This window comes from Nomascus leucogenys, chromosome 12 (assembly GCF_006542625.1).
Source record: "Nomascus leucogenys isolate Asia chromosome 12, Asia_NLE_v1, whole genome shotgun sequence".
Lineage (NCBI taxonomy): Eukaryota > Metazoa > Chordata > Mammalia > Primates > Hylobatidae > Nomascus > Nomascus leucogenys.
In genome coordinates, this window is record NC_044392.1 from 36,159,712 (window position 1) to 36,179,011 (window position 19,300).

General features: G+C 44.0%; 1 protein-coding gene across 1 annotated transcript in view; it reads left to right on the plus strand.

Annotated features, from left to right (window-relative positions):
• RXRG (retinoid X receptor gamma) overlaps positions 1–19,300 on the plus strand; it is a 44,230-nt gene that overhangs the window by 13,280 nt on the left and 11,650 nt on the right. Inside the window, exons 2-4 of the mRNA XM_003258795.3 lie at positions 2,929–3,176; positions 11,891–12,035; positions 14,691–14,870. Of these exons, the coding sequence (XP_003258843.1) occupies positions 2,929–3,176; positions 11,891–12,035; positions 14,691–14,870 (573 nt within the window). The remainder of the gene's footprint in view (positions 1–2,928; positions 3,177–11,890; positions 12,036–14,690; positions 14,871–19,300) is intronic.

Sequence of the window (19,300 nt, forward strand, 5' to 3'; positions counted from 1 at the left end):
ATTTTATAACAAAAAATGAGCGCTCAGTCCCTCCCTATAAACAAAAGGAAACAGAAACATAAGTATAAAACTATTAATTTTCTTTTAAGTTTGCTGACATAACACTTAAAATGCCCTTTGTCACTGGTGGCAGAGGGACCACACCCTGGACTTCTTGGGTTGATGAGTGTGAAGCAAACTCTTGCTCTTGCCTGTGCCCTCAGTCTAGGCCTGATGTCAGGCTTTGGTTCTTGACCCTGGGGATAAAGAAATAGAAGGCACAGTCTCTCTGAGATCTGTTTAAAGCAGAATAAAAAGGAAAGTTGCAGGGTGGTCTGGTCTGTTTTTGGCAAGCCTAAGCAAGAAGGAAAAGTCAATTTCCTTCAGATAGCTTGGTCATGGGGGAAGGACAGCTGTCTTCCCAGTGGAGTTCATGGCTCCTCACCCATTGAGTCAGGGCTGGCTCCTAACTCACCTGTCACACTTTATCTTAGTAGCAGACTCAAAGTATACATTGGCCTCGTTAAATGTCACAGCCCCCAGGGCCTCAGAAGAGTCTAAAACTGCTCTTTCCAATGAGTGGCCATCTGAAGAGTCTTGGTTTTCTTGGCTTTGAGTTCTTGAGCGCTGCCCTCTTTTCTCTCCTTCAGATGAACTTTCAGCTTGAGATCACTTCATAATTGAGTCATCTTGTACTCTTGGTGCAGATGGCTCTCCAATCATCTTTGCTGTCCTTGACAACAAACACAGAGGAGAGCGTGGGTTTCAGATTGGCAATTTGAATCGAGGCTTTGCCACTAACTACCTGGGCAGTGCCAGGTAATCTGATAGAGATGGAGAAACAAAAATGGACATGGTTTTTTCCAATAAACAAATATGGTGATACAGTATAACAAATGCTAAGATACGAGTAGGAACAGACAGTTTTAGGAAATAAAAAAGGGCAGGAAACCAGACCAGGAACACCAAGAAAAGTTTCCTGGAGGAGGTGGCACTTGAGTTAGACCTTGACGGTTAAATAAGAGCTTCTAAACAATGGAGGCAGAGGTAAGTCATCCTGGAACTGGAAATGGTATGGGGTTAGATGGAGCCTAAGTGTTCTAATCTGCAAAAGGCTGAAATGATTTTCATAGGTTTATTGTCAGGATAAAGAGTTATAGAAACTGCCTGATGCTATTGAGGACACATAATAAATGTTTGAGTTATTCATTTTAACCACTTTGCCATGCCCCTGTGGGCCCACAGCATGTGTTTTCTCCTTGATTGTGGTACTTAGGACATGGGGTATTGGGACTTATCTGTTTATGAGGCAATTGTCCCTGATAGACCAAAGCTCCATACGTACAATGACAAGAGGGTCACAGCTTCTTGGAGTGACTTCCTTCCAAAAGTAGCCCTCAACTAAGCTAGCAGAAGCTCCAAGAGAAACTGCAGGTTGACATTTTTTCCAGTGGAATATTTATGTTTAAGAATAGTTTCACAGTTATATTTCTGACACTTCCTGCTCTCCTCCAGAACTTGAAGGAAGCCAGTTTCTCCTAGCATCCTACTCCTAACATTACACTTAGCACCCACTGATGTTGCCCAAAGGCTTAGGACAATGCCTTGCATGTAGTAGGCACTCAAGAAGTATTTGTTGGATGAATAATGAGCCACACAAAGTCAGGCATATGACTTCCTCCACTTCTTATCCCATCTGCTTGGCAAGGTGTCTGACCCACAGTAGACATCTGAGAATGGGGTAGCTTCTCCAGCAGACCGTGCTTACTGAGCACTCAATTCTCTCCCTTTCTATCCATGTGGACAGCTTGGGTGCCATGGATGTGCTGCGTGCAGCTACTGTGCACATGGCTTCTTCACCTTTGTTCTTGCATGCTAGCTGCACAGGGATCTAGTGATGTGATCCGCAGTGGGCTGCCCTGTGGTGTTTTCTAGTCTCTGCTTTGCTGCTACAGATCCTAAAGCTTATAGCTCCTCTCTTCTGGAAAGAATGTTCCATGCGGGGCTCCCAAGATGGCAGGAGGGCACTCTCCTGTTTCGCCTCGAGTTTGGTACTGACTACAGGGGAATGTGGGTTCAATTTATTGGAAAAAAGTGATACTGATGACCTCCTCACCCTGACCCTGTTCCACAGACACTTTTGACTGCAGCATTCTATTCTTGGAGGCAGAAATGGTCTCAGCAGTCTGGTCTGCACTTGCCTTCCTGTGCTTCCTGGGCCTCTGTGGCCATAAAGCCATGCCTAGCCATTCCAAGTCTTCTCCCCTGAGTTCTAATTAACCCTGTACTATAGAGAAGGACAGGACAAGAACATCATGTATATGAAGCTTCAATAGATATAGGAAACTAGGGGTATGACAACAGCCACTGCCTTCCCCATCATTACTATGGAATGTGACTCCTGATGTCAGTGACTGTGTGCTCTTCAGCTCTGAATCCCCAGCACCTGGCACCCTAATAAATGTTTGTTGCATATAAATGAATGAATCTCAACCCTGCCCCAATTATCAGAGCAATATGAGTTCTAGTCAGGGAATTCTGGAGCAGCCTGGGAACCTACTCACTCTCCCCATCGAGGTTCGGTATAGACTCACCTTCCCTGGCTGGCTGGCCCAGGCCACAGTCACTCAGGCTGGGGGATTCTGGGCTGTGCCCCTTGTTGCACTGGCTGTGGATCCAGCATAGTCCAGAGTGGATTCCAAGCTGGGCCCCAGAGAACATCCTTGCTTATTTCTGTCCTAGGGCAGGCCCTCTCCCCTCTGTGTCCGTCGCTTGTCTTTATACCACCAGGGTAGTGTAGGTGAGAGTGCCTAGGGCTTACAGGTGTGTAGGTGTGGCTAAAAGAGGGGCAGGATACAGGAAAGAAAGGTGGGGCTGGGCCTCTGTCCCCCAGGGCCCCTTTCCATGTTCCCCAACCTCCCACCATCTATATTCTTCTTCTCCTTACAGGCTCCCCTGGCCACACTGGCTCTACATCCATGAGCCCATCAGCAGCCTTGTCCACAGGGAAGCCAATGGACAGCCACCCCAGCTACACAGATACCCCAGTGAGTGCCCCACGGACTCTGAGTGCAGTGGGGACCCCCCTCAATGCCCTGGGCTCTCCATATCGAGTCATCACCTCTGCCATGGGCCCACCCTCAGGAGCACTGGCAGCGCCTCCAGGAATCAACTTGGTTGCCCCACCCAGCTCTCAGGTAAGTATTCTTCCTCTCCAAGGCCTTTCCAGCCATCTTACATGGTTTCACCCAGGCTGCTCCTGGAGCAGAACCAGCACTCAGCAGGTGCATAATGCATGCTCGCCAAAGGGTTTGGATGGTCTCTGCAGACGTCCCTCAGGCAGAGCCTTCATTGCATGTGTCCTCAGGCTGAGCAGTCCTGAAGAACTGACAACTCCTCATGGTCTAGAAGACTGTGACCAAAAGGGAGGCTCCCTTGTAATTTTAGCAGTTCAGCCCTGGCTGTGATTTCAACATCTCTCAGCAGAATGGACCCCTTTTATTCTTCTCAATTCAATCATGAGCATTTATTGAGTCACTGAAGTGCCACGTGGTCTTGTTAAAGGCAATGCAGAAATGATCAGGAAATGGCCATTGCTTTCCGGGAGCTTACAAATGAGAGGAGAAATAGGCAGGTATGTCAATGGATAAATTGAGAACAAGGCAGACTGCATTACATTCTGTCTCTGAGATTATGGGAGGTTGGGAAGGAAACTTTACCTTAATTTTGAGTGCCTTCTGCTATGATGGAGGAGAAGAGGTATGTGCATGGTACATGCTAGATTGCTACTCTGCAGAGCCTATAGGATGGCCAGATGTCTTTACTTCCTTCTAGCAATGCCACACTAAGATCATCATCCTTCCCATCTTGTAGTGGTTGGCTATTGCTGCAATAATGCTGCATAACAAAAATCCTCAAACACTTATCTTCTCACTCATATGTCTACCTTAGGCTAGGACAGATGGCTGTGCTTCAGATGGTGGGTGAGTCGGCTCAGCTGCAGGCTCCTCATGTTTCAGTAGGAGTAGCAGCTACTTGGGGCATGCTTTTCTCATGGTGTATCATAGAAATGCAGAAGTCCAGACCCAATCCAGAAAGCACGGTGAAGCCTCTGCTCGAATCATGCCCACTGATATTCCATCAGCTTAAGAAAACCATATGACTGATTCAGGCCGGGCGCGGTGGCTCATGCCTATAATCCTAGCACTTTGGGAGGTCGAAGTGGGCAGATCACGAGATCAGGAGATGGAGACCATCCTGGCTAATACAGTGAAACCCCGTCTCTACTAATAATACAAAAAATTAGCCCAGTGTGGTGGCAGGTGCCTGTAATCCCAGCTACTCGGGAGGCTGAGGCAGGAGAATTGCTTGAGCCTGGGAGGCAGAGGTTGCAGTGAACTGAGATAGTGCCACCGTGCCACTGCACTCCAGCTTGGGCAACAGAGCGAGACTCTGTCTCAAACAAAACAAAACAAAACAAAACAAAACAAAACAAAACAAAACAAAACAAAACATATGACAGATTTCAACATTGATGGGGCAAGGAAGAAGGCTGTGTCTGTACTAGTGGGAGGTCATGCAGAGAAAGAATGCAAAGAATATGAAGCATTAAAAGGAGTGAAGTATTAGGAACAATAATCCCATCTGCCATACCTTCTTCTCTCCCTGTATAACAGCCAGAGTTCCTGCTGCCCCAACTACCAGCACACCTAGAGGCAGAACTGGCAGGGCCTTTATGTGTCAACTTGACTGGGGCATAGGATGCCCTCATATTTGGTTAACATTATTCTGGGTGTTTCTGAGAGGGTGGTTTTTGGATGAGACAAACACTTAAATAGGTAGACTGAGTAAAGGAGTTTGCCCTCCCTAACGTGAGTGGGCATCATCCAATCAGTTGAAGATCTGAATAGAACAAAAAAGCTTACCCTCCTCTGAGTAAACTTTCCTGCCTGATGACCTTTGAACTGTGACGTCATTTTTTTTTTCCTGTCTCTGAATTTGAACGGAAGCATTTGCTCTTCCTGGGTCTCAAGCCTGCCGGCTTTTGGAGTATGCCAAGAGCTTTTCTGGGCTTCCAGCTCACTGACTCACCCTGTGGATCTTGGGACTTATCAGCCTCCAAAATCATGTGAGACAATTGCTTATAATGAAATTTAAAACACACACACACACACACACCTCCTGTAGATTCTGTTTCTCTGGAGATCACTGACTAACGCAGTCCCAAAGCCTCCTTTGAATATAGTTTTGGAGAGGAGGAAGGGCTCCTTTTATGTCAGCATTTTCTGCTACTCCAGAGAGAACTTCAGTGACCGTGCCTAGAGTCTCCTCTGAGACACCTCATATTCTAGGGGTCTGAAAGCAAATTCATGTGGAGTTATAGCAAAGAGCCAGTAAGGACTTCAAAAATGTATTGCTCCATAGATTAGATAATTTGGAGATGGCCTTAGAGATCAGCTAGTGTAGGGATTCCAGGAGCTGGGGCCTGTCAGGTAACACAGGTGAGTGAAAGAAGGGGTGTGTAAGTCAATGGGGCAAGTGTGGACTGTGGAGAGCTGCCCTGCTCCCTCAAAGCTGTTCAAATTCAAAGACTTTTAAAACATTCCTCAGGCCAAATAAACTACTTTATTGGGTATAATTTGGCCAGTAATCTTCACCCCAGTTTCTAATCTTATGGTTCTCACCTGTAGGACCTTTTTCAGAGTACACATTTCTCTCTCATCCCATATTTTGGCCCTTGTGCAGGTAGCAAAAGCCCCACAGGGGGTCCTAACTGCCCCACTCTTGCTCAAATGAGGATCACTCATTCTGTCCAAACCCTTTATTCCACAAATGAAGTACCAAGACTTGGGGAGCCCAAGCGACTTGTCCAGCCTCACACAGCCAGTCAAAAACAGAGCCACAATGAAAACCTGTCCCCTGGCTTGCAGCCCTGTGTTCACAACCCTGCATTTGCCTAATGCTGTGATATATGCTGACCTGCACAGTGACCCCAAGATCTTCCTGTTGGCTGCCAAGGATTAAAAGATGGATAATCTGTGCTCCCGGGGAATCTTGTGGGAGAGGTGGCCACATTATGCAGATCCATTGCGCTTCAGTGCTGCCTGTGTGCTGTCATAGACGCAGGAGCAGACCTGAAGGGAGCAAAGAGAGGGACCTATAAACTGCTCAATATATATTCCTTGACACCAGTGAGAGTATAAAACTGCTCAGAGGAGTGGGGATGGGGCAGCAGTGGGGGTGTACATGTATTTATGCCACCCCCACCCACTGTAATCAGCAGGGCCATTGATACCCTATGCTTCATAATGTATGAGGTTTGTTTATTTCCTTTCTTTCCTGTGAACAGAGTCCAGGGAGGCAAGTAAGATCTGGTAGTTAGAGACAGAAAGTACATTGTAGTTTTGGGATGAAAGGACAGTTTTGCAAAGGGCATTGACATTCATCCCAATAACTATTTATGTGGACCTACTATGCATCAGGTACTAATTGATACTGTCCTAGGTTTTAGGGATGAGCATGGAATAAGGTGGCCAAGGTCTTTACTCTCATGGCAATTACACAATAGCAGGCAGGACAGGCAAAAACCTAAGGAATAAACAAGATAGTTTCAAATAAAAATCGTAATATCTAAAAAGAAATAAAATAGGGTGAGGTGGTAGACAGATCCTGTGGGTAGGAATTGGGCAAGGCACCATCCCTCTGAGGCTGCTTTTAGCAACCACACTCGAGTCTGATTGAGCCAAACCTGGCCAGTCAATTCATCTTCAGAGCTGTGTGAGTAGCAGGGCCGCTATTCCTGGACCACATGTCTGTACAGAGGGATTGGGGTTGAAAGGTCAGATGGAAGCTTTGGTCCTGGCCAACTGGGCTGTGTGCAGAGGCCAAGGCCAAGTTTGGCTTTGGGGAGCTATATTAAGCTTGCCAAGTGCTGGGGAAGCTCAGCAGACTGAGACCCTGAGCAGTGTTCTGGGCTTGGGCTCCGGAACCACACTGTAGCAATGCTTTGCCCGGTTAACGAGATGACACTGGACAAAAGGCCTTGGTGTGAGCTACAGTGAGCTGCACTCTGGATCGTCTGGGCAGACTATCCCTATGCATCCTGCCTTCCTCACCCAGGACTGGTCTGAGAGGGATTCATGATGGAAGCATGTTCATTCTGTGACCTGGGTCTCGCATAAGTACAATTTGGGGGTGCAGGGAGGAGGAAGTGTCTAGGGTTGGGAGCAGCAGGCAGGGACAGTCTCCTCTGTGCTCTGTCATTTCGTTGTTTGAGCTTCTGTCTTTGCGGTTGTTGGATTTTTGATCTTGAGGAATAAAGAGATCGGAACTGGTACGATGAAGGCAGGAATTGTGTAATCTTTTGCAAACCACTTTAACTTGTTTCTGTTTCAGTTTCCTTTTCTTTATCGTGGGGTTACAAATACTTGCCCTGATTACCCTACAGGGATTTTTTTAGGCATGTCAAAGAAGATGTGGATTTAAAAATCACTTCTCAAGACATGCAATGCTCTATAGCAGTAACTTGGTATTATTAGGATTATTCCCAGGTGATAGTATTATACACTTAGGTAATTCAGGTGTACTGTGTTTCTGAGAGGTTCTAGAGAAGTTCATTTCAACCAGCATTTATTGAACCAGGCCCAGTACTGGGCATTGGAGATACCAAAAATGTGTATGAGATTTAATCCCTACCCTGGGGAGCATCTAAGTGGAGTGATGCAATTTCTAAAGACATCAATATTATCATTGGGAAGATATTTATGTACTTTGTAGATAATGTGATATAGGAAACATTATTCTGAGTGTGTTTGTGTGTGTATGTTTGATACTGCATCTTTGTCAGCATGATATCTGCTGGCTGGAGTCTGGAACGGGCCTCACAGATCTTTGCAATACTCCTGTCTTTTTCTCCCCTCGTGAACTCTGCAGCCTGACCTGGGTTCTATCATTGCTAATTTCTGCTTAGATATTTATTGATAACTGAATTATTATCCTCTTAAGTCTGTTTGCATTTTTATAGAAAATAAATAAAAATTGCAAATGTTAGAGCTGGAATAGACCTTAAAGTTCATCTCATCTGATGATTTTAAAAAATTAAGTCATCAAGTCTTTTCTTCAGATGAAAGCATATTTGAAAGACCGATATACACATAAGATAAAAGCAGATCTGGTTGAGCCAGGACAAAAGACTTGAAGCCTCAACCTCCCTCCCCACTCCCCCAGCGACACACACACTCACCTAGAAATGGGGAAATAGAGTCTTTGCTAAGTGAAGTGACCTGATTAGGAAGTTGCAGGTTTAGACCAAACCCATGTTGGATGTCCAGGCTTATTACTCCTCATGATGAAGGCCCTAACTAGATTAAGCCTGTGCCACTATAAGAGTTCTGCTCCCTGGAACAGGAGTGCCTGCCTGCAGCCTAACCTTTGGTGGAAGGATTTGGGCTGAACACAGTTCAGAAATGCAGGACTCAATGTTCAAGGATGGCTCCAGAAGCGTGCAGAATGAATTGGTCCCTGGCTGAGTCTGCAAAAGGGAAGACAATCCAGCAGACAAGTATGTTTCTTTCCTGTTCTCAGGGAGCAGCCGGCTTGCGTGCAGCAGCAGATAGGAGTTGCCTGGTGAATCCCGGCTCTAAAGTGCTTATTTCAGTAGACTGTTTCTAATGGAACAAGACAGCCGGGACTGGGGGACTTGGGGACCAGGCAGCTAATGGGTTTATGCTCTGATGGCTGCCTTTGATCTCATCTGCCATTGCTCTGAGCCCAAAACAAACCCCAAGCCAGCCAGAGAGATGGACAGAGAAAACATCAACCCACCTGTCTCACTGCCCCTCCTGCCACTATCCACTCATGAAGAGGAGGAGTGTTGGAGAGGGGCTGCTGGCTCAGACTGGGGAGAAAGTGCCCCAAAGCAAGTCTGCTCTTTCAGGGGCTCCTGGCCAAGGAGGTGAAGAAGGAAGCTGCTAGGGCAGTTGAGGATTGAATCTCTCACCCAAGGCAGACAATGTGGTGAATGGGGAATGATGATCTGGGATCCAGGATCTTGGGGTTCTGGCTCCAAGCAGTCAGACCTGGTAAGGTACCTAACCTGGTATCTGGGCAGGTGCAATAGCCTTGGATGTCTTCTCTAATCTTTCCTCATGCTGTACCTCATTTACTATATTACTGAGATAGTTTCAGGTAATTATTTCTCTCCTCCAAGCCTCTAGTGGCTGCTTATTGCTTCCCAAACTAAATCCATTCTCCTAGCCAGGCAATTCAGCTTCTAGGCTTTGTCATAGCCCAGTTCTCAGCATTATCTCCCATCCATCCACTAGACATGTTTGCTCCACAAACACTTGGGCTTCCCTCTAGGCCTCTGCTGTCGAAGCCTTCTGCCCATCACTAGCCCATCCAAATCCTACCCATTTTTGAAGGCTGTCACGTCCCAGCTCAAATGCCACTTCCTTCATGAAGCCTTCCCTGATCTCAACAGCATGTGATCTTTCCTTCCTAAATGATCCAAACTGACTTTTAATCTCATTAATGGCCAATTCCTTAAGGCAGTGCCTGCATCTCCCTCCGTTTTGGATCTCCATATTGTTCCTGAATAAACAAATGAATAAACCCACTTTAAGGCTCAATGTCCTTATCTGTAAATAGGAAGACCTCTTAGGGTTGTTGAGAGGATTAACAATTAATTAGCAGTGAGCAAGCTTCCCATAGATGGTAGCAATGACAATCATTACTTTCTGTGGTTGCTGCTGGCTGGTGGCAGTGAAGCTGGTCCTGCTGGAGTTGGGGGTAGGAGGAGAAGGAAGGGTGAGGTCCCCTTGAACCTCAGGTGATGGTAGTTTCTTCCTTATTCTCATGGCTTTTCTTGTCCCTCTGAGGACTTGGGGACAGAGCCGCGGTCAGCTAGAGGGCTCTCTCTGTGGGGTCATCTGACCTAAAGTTCTTCCATTTCATGAGTCGGATCCAAGTGCTAATCTCTGTTTCTCTGAGGCACTTGAGGAAAGTTATTGCCTAGAAGTCACCCTACGGCAGTGGTTCTTAACCCTGGATGCATATTAATGTCATCTGGTGAAATTAAGAAATGCCAGAGCTAGCCAGGCACGGTGGCTCTCCCCTGTAATCCCAGCACTTTGGGAGGCCAAGACGGGCAGATTGCCTGAGGTCAGGAGTTAGAGACCAGTCTGACCAACATGGTGAAACCCTGTCTCTACCAAAAATACAAAAAAATTAGCTAAGTGTCATGGCATGCACCTGTAATCCCAGCTACTTGGGAGGCTGAGGCAGGGAAATTGCTTGAACCAGGGAGGTGAAGTTTGCAGTGAGCTGAGATGGCGCCACTGCACTCCAGCCTGGGCGACAGAGCAAGACTCCGTCTCAAAAAAAGAAAAAAAAAAAAGAAATGCCAGAGCCAAGGCCCTATCTCAGACTCATGGAATCATAATCTCAAGACATGGATGGGGTCCATGTTTTTTTTCAAAGCCCCCAGGGTTGAGAACCAGTTTACTACATGAAAACAAAGCAAAATACTGGTTACAAGTTCCACATGTCTTCTCATAGCCTTGTATAAAAAAAGGGGTGGTGCAGGAAGAGAGAATTCTTCTGTCACACATGTGTTGTCATTTATTATGCAAATTAATTTTTAAAAATTAATAGTGATGCTGATTTCAAAACAAAGCACCAAAGGCTGTGTCTTTTCTTTTTTGTATCTCTCATAATGTTTAACCGAGAGCCTCTGTTTGCCTCCTGCACTCAATAAATATTTGCTTAGTGAATTGAAAAAGCACATGAATTTAGAAGGAACATAGCTTAGGCTCTATTGTAGTTTCTGTTTTATTGAACATTTCCTCTGTCCCAAAGGCCTTGAATAGAGAGGAAAATCATACCTTTGATTCAGTTTGAGAATTATTGTCACTTTGGTTAGGCAATATGATTCAAAATTCAGACAAACCATGGGAAGTCAGTGGTTCCTAACCCCTAAACATTTACCTCTATTGGACACTTATGCACATGCATAACCTGCACCACCTTCATTTGAACTTGCTTGTAAGTGTTCTTATTTTTTTGTGCATGTTCTGACTCCTTGATGACATTGTACCTTTTTGAGGCATGAGAGATATACCTTCTAGGTTTCTATTGCTGATTGGATGGGTGGCTCAAATTTATTCAACTTGCTTTCTTTGGTGAACACAAGATACTTAGTGGCAGTTTCTGAGGAATCTTACCAAGAGCACTGGGAGATACAGGGATGGTGATGCGGAGCTGATATTAACTTACAATAAGGGATGTATTTGAGTTAGCATCTTCAGTGTGCTTGCAGAGGTGATCATTACACATGTCCTTTTTCATTTCACTGTGAACTCCTTCTGGGTGTGTATTTTTCTTTGCCTTTGTACCCCAGAGCCTGGCACAGTGTCTTGCATGCTGAGTGTCCAGGGAATGTCTGTTGATTGACTAATGAATGAATTTGCATTTTTTTGCTTGGCTGTCTTAGAGTGTAAGTCTTTAGCCTGAGGGTCATAGTTCCTTTTGCAGCACAGCTGAATAGGCAGTCAATAGTTGGTAAAAATTTTAAAACACACAGTTGACATTGTCCTGGGTGTGTAATTTGGCATGGATTTCTAGCTTAAATAAAACATATGAGTAAAATGAATAAAAGCAGAGAGACTCTAATGGAGATGTGTTATGATTTTTGGTTTAGGTTTTGGCTTCTAGAAATAATTTTGTTCCTCCTATGGCACTTTTATCCCTCCCTTAAGTTCATCTCACAGATAGGCAGTTTCAAATACTCTGTACTTAGAAACTGTTTCTTGAAATAGAACTTGTTTTTTCTTGAGTATGCCCTCATTGCCTTAGGCCTTGGGGATTGAGTTTACTCTGGCTCTGTGCTTTACAGTATTTTTTTCTCTTGCAGCTAAATGTGGTCAACAGTGTCAGCAGTTCAGAGGACATCAAGCCCTTACCAGGGCTTCCCGGGATTGGAAACATGAACTACCCATCCACCAGCCCCGGATCTCTGGTTAAACACATCTGTGCCATCTGTGGAGACAGATCCTCAGGTACATGCAGAAGCAGACACTCCCCAAAAAGTGCCACAGAGAAGGGGCTGCTCACTGTCTTCCTGGATACTTTGTACTCAATGAAAGGAAAATGGCCCTTTAGGATGGGCTAAATGGGGACCCACCTATACGTTTATGTCACTGGGTTCACAGGCTGCCGTTTTGATGAATTTAAAGGATGGCTTTATTTTTTGAGGATGAGATTTACAGGAAATATTTCAGAAACCCTTCTCTGGCGTCACACTATTACACCTGTATCTGAAAGACAGAAGCTGTTGTGATTATCAAGTATTTCTGCTGGGTGTGGTGGCTCACACCTGTAATCCCAGTGCTTTGGTGTAGTCCCAGCTACTTGGGAGGCTGAGGTGGGAGGATAGCTTGAGCCTGGGAAGTCAAGCCTGCAGTGAGCCATGATCACGCTACTGTACTCCAGCCTAGGCCACAGAATGAGACCCCATCTCAAAAAAAAAAAAAAGTATTAAGAAAAACCCCTCCCAAATAAGCAATTGTAAAAATAATGTCCTAATGTAGAGGATTTGAACGAACTAGAAAACTGCAAAGAAAAGTTAAAAAAAAATACCCATAATGTCCCCAAGAAAAATAAACCCTTTAATATTTTAGTGTATCTCTTGCTATAACATTCTAGGTTTTCAATAGGTTTTTATAGGCAGAAATAAATGTGCTTTCACCAACTTATCTTTGATTCTCTTCTCCTTTTCTCAGTCATTTCTTTCCTTGCTTCCTTCCTCTCCATTCTTCCTGCCCCATATTTCCCTCCCCACCAATTTTGAACACATCTGAATCTCCGATTTGATTATTTGAAAAATAATAATAAGAGGAGGTTATTCTCTTTTCTGTAGCTGTCTATGAGGGTTAACTGAATATTTCCTTATGCTCTTAATGCCACCAAAGCCACTAAAGAATGTCACTCCATTGAAAGTTCCAGGCACCTAGAACTTACCTAGCTGAATGGCTGATGTTTTCTTGCTCTCAAAAAATATTTCCCAAATCATGCAGACTTGGCCACTGCCATAACAGCACACCAGCCACAGCCTGACAGTGTTTTCTCTGCTATGCTTGTTCTAGTTGAAAGTCTATGAGGTTCATTTAAATATTGAAAAGCCATGGGAATGACTATGTCACACAGTTGAAAAATTGGTCCCATATTTCTCTAAGACAAATATTTCAGAACTGAGATCACTAGGTTTTCTGGGCCCAAGATAAAATCCTATATTTATCATTGCTGTGAGTTCAGCAAGGTGAAAAGCCAGCCTGTAGTATGGTCAACTAATGAGGCACAGGCTGGCTTTTCTTCAGGCAGGCTATCTCTAACCATCATTTCATCTTAGAGTGGCTTCCTCTGAACTGTAAACTCCTGAGATGCTGGAAACCTAAGTAAAACAGAATTAGAAAGTCATGTCACTTCTGTAGCTCAATGACATCACATATTACGTTCAAATAATCAGACATAAATATGTTTTGAATGATTTGTTTCCTTATATTTTTGAAGTTCTGCAATTTCAATCAATCAAGCATAGTGCCTGGTATTGAGAAGACTTCTACCTAGAAAAAGGATTGTGATTGATTCATGATGCCTGTGTGAGGATGGGCTTGGTGGCTCTCCTGACCCAAGTTAGCCGCCCCTGCTTGGGGTAATTGAAAACTGCATGTGTGGAGCAGGTAATAAGGGCAATGAAATATGCAAGAAGTTAGTCTGGATTAAGCAAAATCACCTTCTTTTTTTTTGTTTTTGAGAGGGGGTCTTGCTCTGTCACTCAGGCTGAAGTGCAGGGGTGTGATCTTGGCTCACTGCAACCTCCGCCTCCAAGGTTCAAGTGATTCCCATACCTCAGCCTCTGGAGTAGCTGAGACCACAGGCATGCGCCACCATGCGTGGCTAATTTTTGTATATATATATATATATATTTTAACAGAGACAAGGTTTTACCATGTTAGCCAGGCTGGTCTCAAATCTTCTGACCTCAAGTGATCTGCCCACCTCGGCCTCCCAAAGTGCTGGGATTACAGGCATGAGCCACCATGCCCGGCTGTAAAATCAGCTTCTATCAGATCTTTATGTCATAGCTTGATTGTCACATGATGATATAAAGATCAAACAGCAATTAATTTCCTCAACAGTCAACAGCACTTAACAATTCATAACTCAGAATTCTGTTCATAGTTTATGGTAAAGGATAATAAATTTAAATAGGTTTCCTAAGAACTTGGGTCTCAATTATAGGAAATATTAGTTAAGTTGGGGTTCTTTTCCTGCTAGGTAACATGTGACAAGCATTTATATTTTTATTTATTATTTACACTAATGTTTTGAATGGAGGCAGAACATTTGCTTAACTAAACCCAAGAGTTGCCTTCATAAAATAAATATAAAGAAAGCCTTAGCTTTAGGAATTTTCTAATAATTCTATCTGGAGTTAGTAATGCAGAGGAAAGACACAAGGAAAAATGTATTTGCTGTGTCTTAGTTTGGTTCCTGTGATCAAGCCTGCATTCTCTGCTAGTGATTATTTGCTTTCTGTCCCAATGCCCAAGTGATATGCCTGTTTCTCTGGGGAAGAGCCAAGAGGTTCTTTTGAATGAAAGATCGAAATAAACACAAGAACAATCTATAGAATGTTCTTTTCTTCTAACCAGGAAAGCACTACGGGGTATACAGTTGTGAAGGCTGCAAAGGGTTCTTCAAGAGGACGATAAGGAAGGACCTCATCTACACGTGTCGGGATAATAAAGACTGCCTCATTGACAAGCGTCAGCGCAACCGCTGCCAGTACTGTCGCTATCAGAAGTGCCTTGTCATGGGCATGAAGAGGGAAGGTGAGACACATTCAGTTCCAATACTCGTGTCTGGAGAGAGGCATTTCCTAGGGCAATGGGACATTCAACTGCAATACATGAGAAGTCATGGTGCCCAAAGTCATCCTAATCTCCACTTCAAACTTCTTCCCCACAGGGCTCTAAAGAAAAGTCTGAATAGGAAGTTAAGGATGACTTTGGGTACTAGTGTATTGCAATTGAATATACCCTTGTCCTAGGAAATGTGTCTCTCCAGAGCAGAGAGGGCAAGAGGCATCTTCCTCCTCCACATTTACCCATCCTCTTCTGGAGCCCAGATGGCGATCCCCAAACTGCACCGTCTCCTTTTTTTCTTCCAATAACCAGGCAGCAAGTCTCAGAGCCAAGCTTTCAGGGTCCTTATGCTCTGCTTTACCAATGGATCGTCAGACTGACCTTCAAGGTGGTCTAATCCTAGATCTCTCTCTGGGGAAAACTGCAGGTTTGATTTCACTCACTGAGTTTCTTACCTGGGTCTGCTGTCAAGTCTTTGATATTGGTATATTCCATCATCTTTTGGCATTACTGGCATTACACAGGTTTGACAGACCTAGCCTTCCCATTCAGAGAGACCACCACTGTGTGTTGAAACCATCACCTCTTTTGATTTATAGTGTGGTTTAGCTGGGTATTCTAGTATGAGAGAAAAAAACCTCAGAAGGTGCTTTCTGTTCCGTTAGTAGGTGGAAAAGTCTTTCCATTAAGTAGCACAGATAAATTGAAGTGGGCAGTTAATTAACTAGTGAGCTCAAGCAGGGACATGGGGATAGTAGTGAATCTTAATAGATTTTAGAGTAAGAAGGTCCTGCCTGTCTTTAGGAAATAAGAACAAGGAGTTCAGTCAGGCCCAGCACTCTCCTCGTTCTTGAGGAACTTCTTTTCTGTGACGAGAGGGCATCTTACTGAAAGGGTCAATGAACAGGGGCTCTTTGTGTCCCTGCTAAAAGTGAATGTCACCCGTGAGCAAACAAATTCTTGTAATCTTAACATGTCAAGATGCTAGAGACGGCCTTACAGAGTCACCTAATCAACTGTAACCGTCCGCCAGATGAGAAAACAGGCTCAGAGAGGTGAACGGAGTTTTCCGAGGTGCCAAAGGCAGGCAACGAACTGACCCCAGGTCTCTGACTTTCAGATCAGCCCTAGTCTTTGTCTCCTTCCCTGCCAGGTTGTGAAGGAACTGAGGACGGCCCTCGCTGTGATATCTAACAGCAACCTCAAAAGTGAGAGACCCAAATCTCAGCTCCTGAAAATCTGCCCCACACCCCAGCCTGTTCCTCACACAGTCTTCCCCTTTCAGGAAATGGCCACTTATTTTCCAGTTGCTCAGAACAAAAACCATGGACTTCCCTCTTTTTACACACACCACATGCAGTGGGTGAGGAAATCTTGTCCCTTCCTCAAACTATGCCCAGAATCTTTCCATGTCTCACTACTTTTACCACTAACCCCCCAATCCAAGCTAACTGTATCTTTTGTAGTGATCTACATAGCATCCTAAGACATCTCGCTGCTTCCCTCTTTGTCCTTCTACAGTCTCTTCTTAGCACAGTAGCCAGAGGGAGGCTTTGAACAAGTAGATTGGGTCAAGGTATTCCTTCAGCAAAATACTCCAATGTCTTTCCTTCTCACCCAGAAAAAAAGGCAAAAATCTTTGTCATGACTTAACGTTGTACATAGTCTGGATGCCCTGTTGTCTCTCAGCCTCAGCCTTCCTGGCCTCTTTGGTGATCCTCAACTATACCAGGGATGCACCCACCTCAGGGCCTTTGCACTTGCTGTCTGTCTAGAATGATTTTTTTTTTTCAGGTATCTGCATGGCTCACTTGTTCTCGTCCTTCATATCTTTACCCAATTCTCACTTTCTTGGTAAAGCCTTGCCTGGATATATCATCTAAAATTGCACCAGCCACCCCCAACCCTTCCTTGTCTCTTTTACACAGCACTTATCATGATCTAACACTTGTACTTATCTTGTTTACTGTCTGTATCCATGAAGGCGGGGGCTTCATCTGCTTCTTTCCCCCACTGCTTTATCACCAGTGACTAATACATTGTAGCCATTTAATAAATTGTTGAATGAATAGTTTAAACTGAATGCTGAAATCAGAAGTTTTAGAAGTGCAGGAGCTCCTAAAAATGACTCATTCATTTATTCATTGAGTATTAGCTGAGTGCCTACTCTGTGCTTATGTCATAATTGCTGTGGCAGTGGGATCAATGATATTACAGATTGGAACATATGATATGAAATACCTGCTGGTGAAGAACATCTTTTTTCCACCAGGATAGAATTGATACTCCTTGGAGCTTCCCCCATCATGATTATCAAAATGAAACTAATGACAACAAGTATTTCTCCCATTAACAAGAGTCCAGTGGCTGCAGGGTCATTTTTTTTCCTCCTAAAACACTTGAGATAAGTTTCCGATTGACTTGGGACAATAACAGTTTTCATTAAGCACATGATATTGCATTAAAAGAAAGTGAATGGTCTCAGTCAGAGAAACCATCATTTCTATTTCTCTAGAGTTAGTCTAATCCATCTCTGAAAACGCAGGCTGAATATCCCCAGCGCAGTTAGGGACAGAGTGGTCAATAGGCTAAATGTTGGGAACCGTGGTTCATTAAATGTTTTTTAAAAAGGAAGGAAAACAGGGACATGCGAACTGTAAGAGACTGGGCACTCCTTCTTGTATGGTTTGGGTACTTTAATAGAAAGTTGGACCCAATTTTTGTTCCTGCATTTTTTAAAAGAATGTGGAGAAACAGAAAGAATAGTGAAAAGCTGAGTAGTAAAAATTAGGAGAGGGAAAGGAGCTCTTAGGGAACTTTCTGAAGAGATTGGCACCATTTACCCTGACAAAGAGAAGACAAAGAAGTGAATCAGTTCCTCCTCTGACTATATAAGGGGGTGCATTTCAAAAGGCTACTGGATAGCCTGTCCACTGCCATTGTTTCTGGTCTTGATTTATAGAATTTGGGGCTCAGTTTGAACACTTTCTTGAGGACAAGAATAATAACATCCTGGAGCAGATAACAGAGAAACCATGGAATCACACAGAGAAAGAGATGGAATTGGGGTAGGCACAGAATTTACCTGCCTGGGATCAGGGGCCAGAACCTGTTGCCCTTTTAGGATAAATAATGTTAAAGCTAGAGTGGACATTTTCTGTTCTCTAATGTAACATGTCCATTTCCTGAAAGACGAATTAGAGGTTTGGAGAGCCTAGGGACCTGCGCAAGCTCACACAGCAAGCACATGGCAGACCCTGTATAGGACTGGGATCCTCTGATTCGTGGGCCACCTCAGGAATTCTGGAATGTCTATTTCCATGATTTCTTGTCATATGCACATAGTTTCAAGACTGGAGAATGGATTGCCTTTGAGGCTGTTCATGGGTGCATTGGTATCCTTGTGAGCCCTGTGTGGTCTTTATTAATAGACCTAGCCCAGTACCTTGGAGGCAGTATTGAGAGGTTAGAGATGGGCCCAGGAGGAGCCATTGTGGGTGCATGTGCTGGCTCCATCATGGCCTACCACATGCCCTCAGATATGTTACTAGTTTCTCTGTGGCTCGTAGTATGTCAGAGCATTATTGTGAGGATTAAATGAAATGTCATCTATCTAAAATGTTGAGCATAATTCCTGACACAGAGAAAGGGCTTCATAAATTTTGGCTATTGTAATAAGTGCAAAATAAACACATGTTGGATGAATGGTTAAAATCCTTCCCTAAGGCAGGAGTTTGGTTCTATTTTTGATCACCCAGGTTTCCCTGGAAGTACCCTGATGTGTGTCGTAACAGTAGCTCAGAATGTCTGACACATAGAAGCTACCCCCCAATAACAATATATGACTCCTCATTTATGACAGGAAGATTTAATGCACAAAGAGGAAAAGTGAATAGCAAAGGGTTTGCTCAGTTAATGGCAAAACCAGAACTAGAATCAAATTCCCTGACACCAAGGATATTTTCTCTGAAGCTTGAAGGTTATTTTCCTTGAGTGTTACAAATCTCTAGAAGACATTGATTGAGGACCACGAATGAAACTTAACTTAGTTTGCTTTCCCTCATCTTTTAAAATTAAGACAAATAGAAGCTCATAACTTACCTTTAAAAAATTAATACAAGAAGCATTCAACATTTCCCAGTAAATCCAAATATAATAAAAATACATATTATAGTTTCTACATGTTTTCAGTGAATGAAGGCTGACAGAGTGAGCAGAAAGTAAGGATGAGACAGAAGGAGGAAGAACAACAGGAGAGAGAGGAAGAGGCCAAAAAAGAGAGATGGAGAGATGAGCCCAAGGGGGTAAAAAGACACAAAAGGAAAGAGGAAATAACTATTTTCATTGAGTTTTTATAATTGCTTCATTCATCCCTACAATATTATTTCAGTTAACTA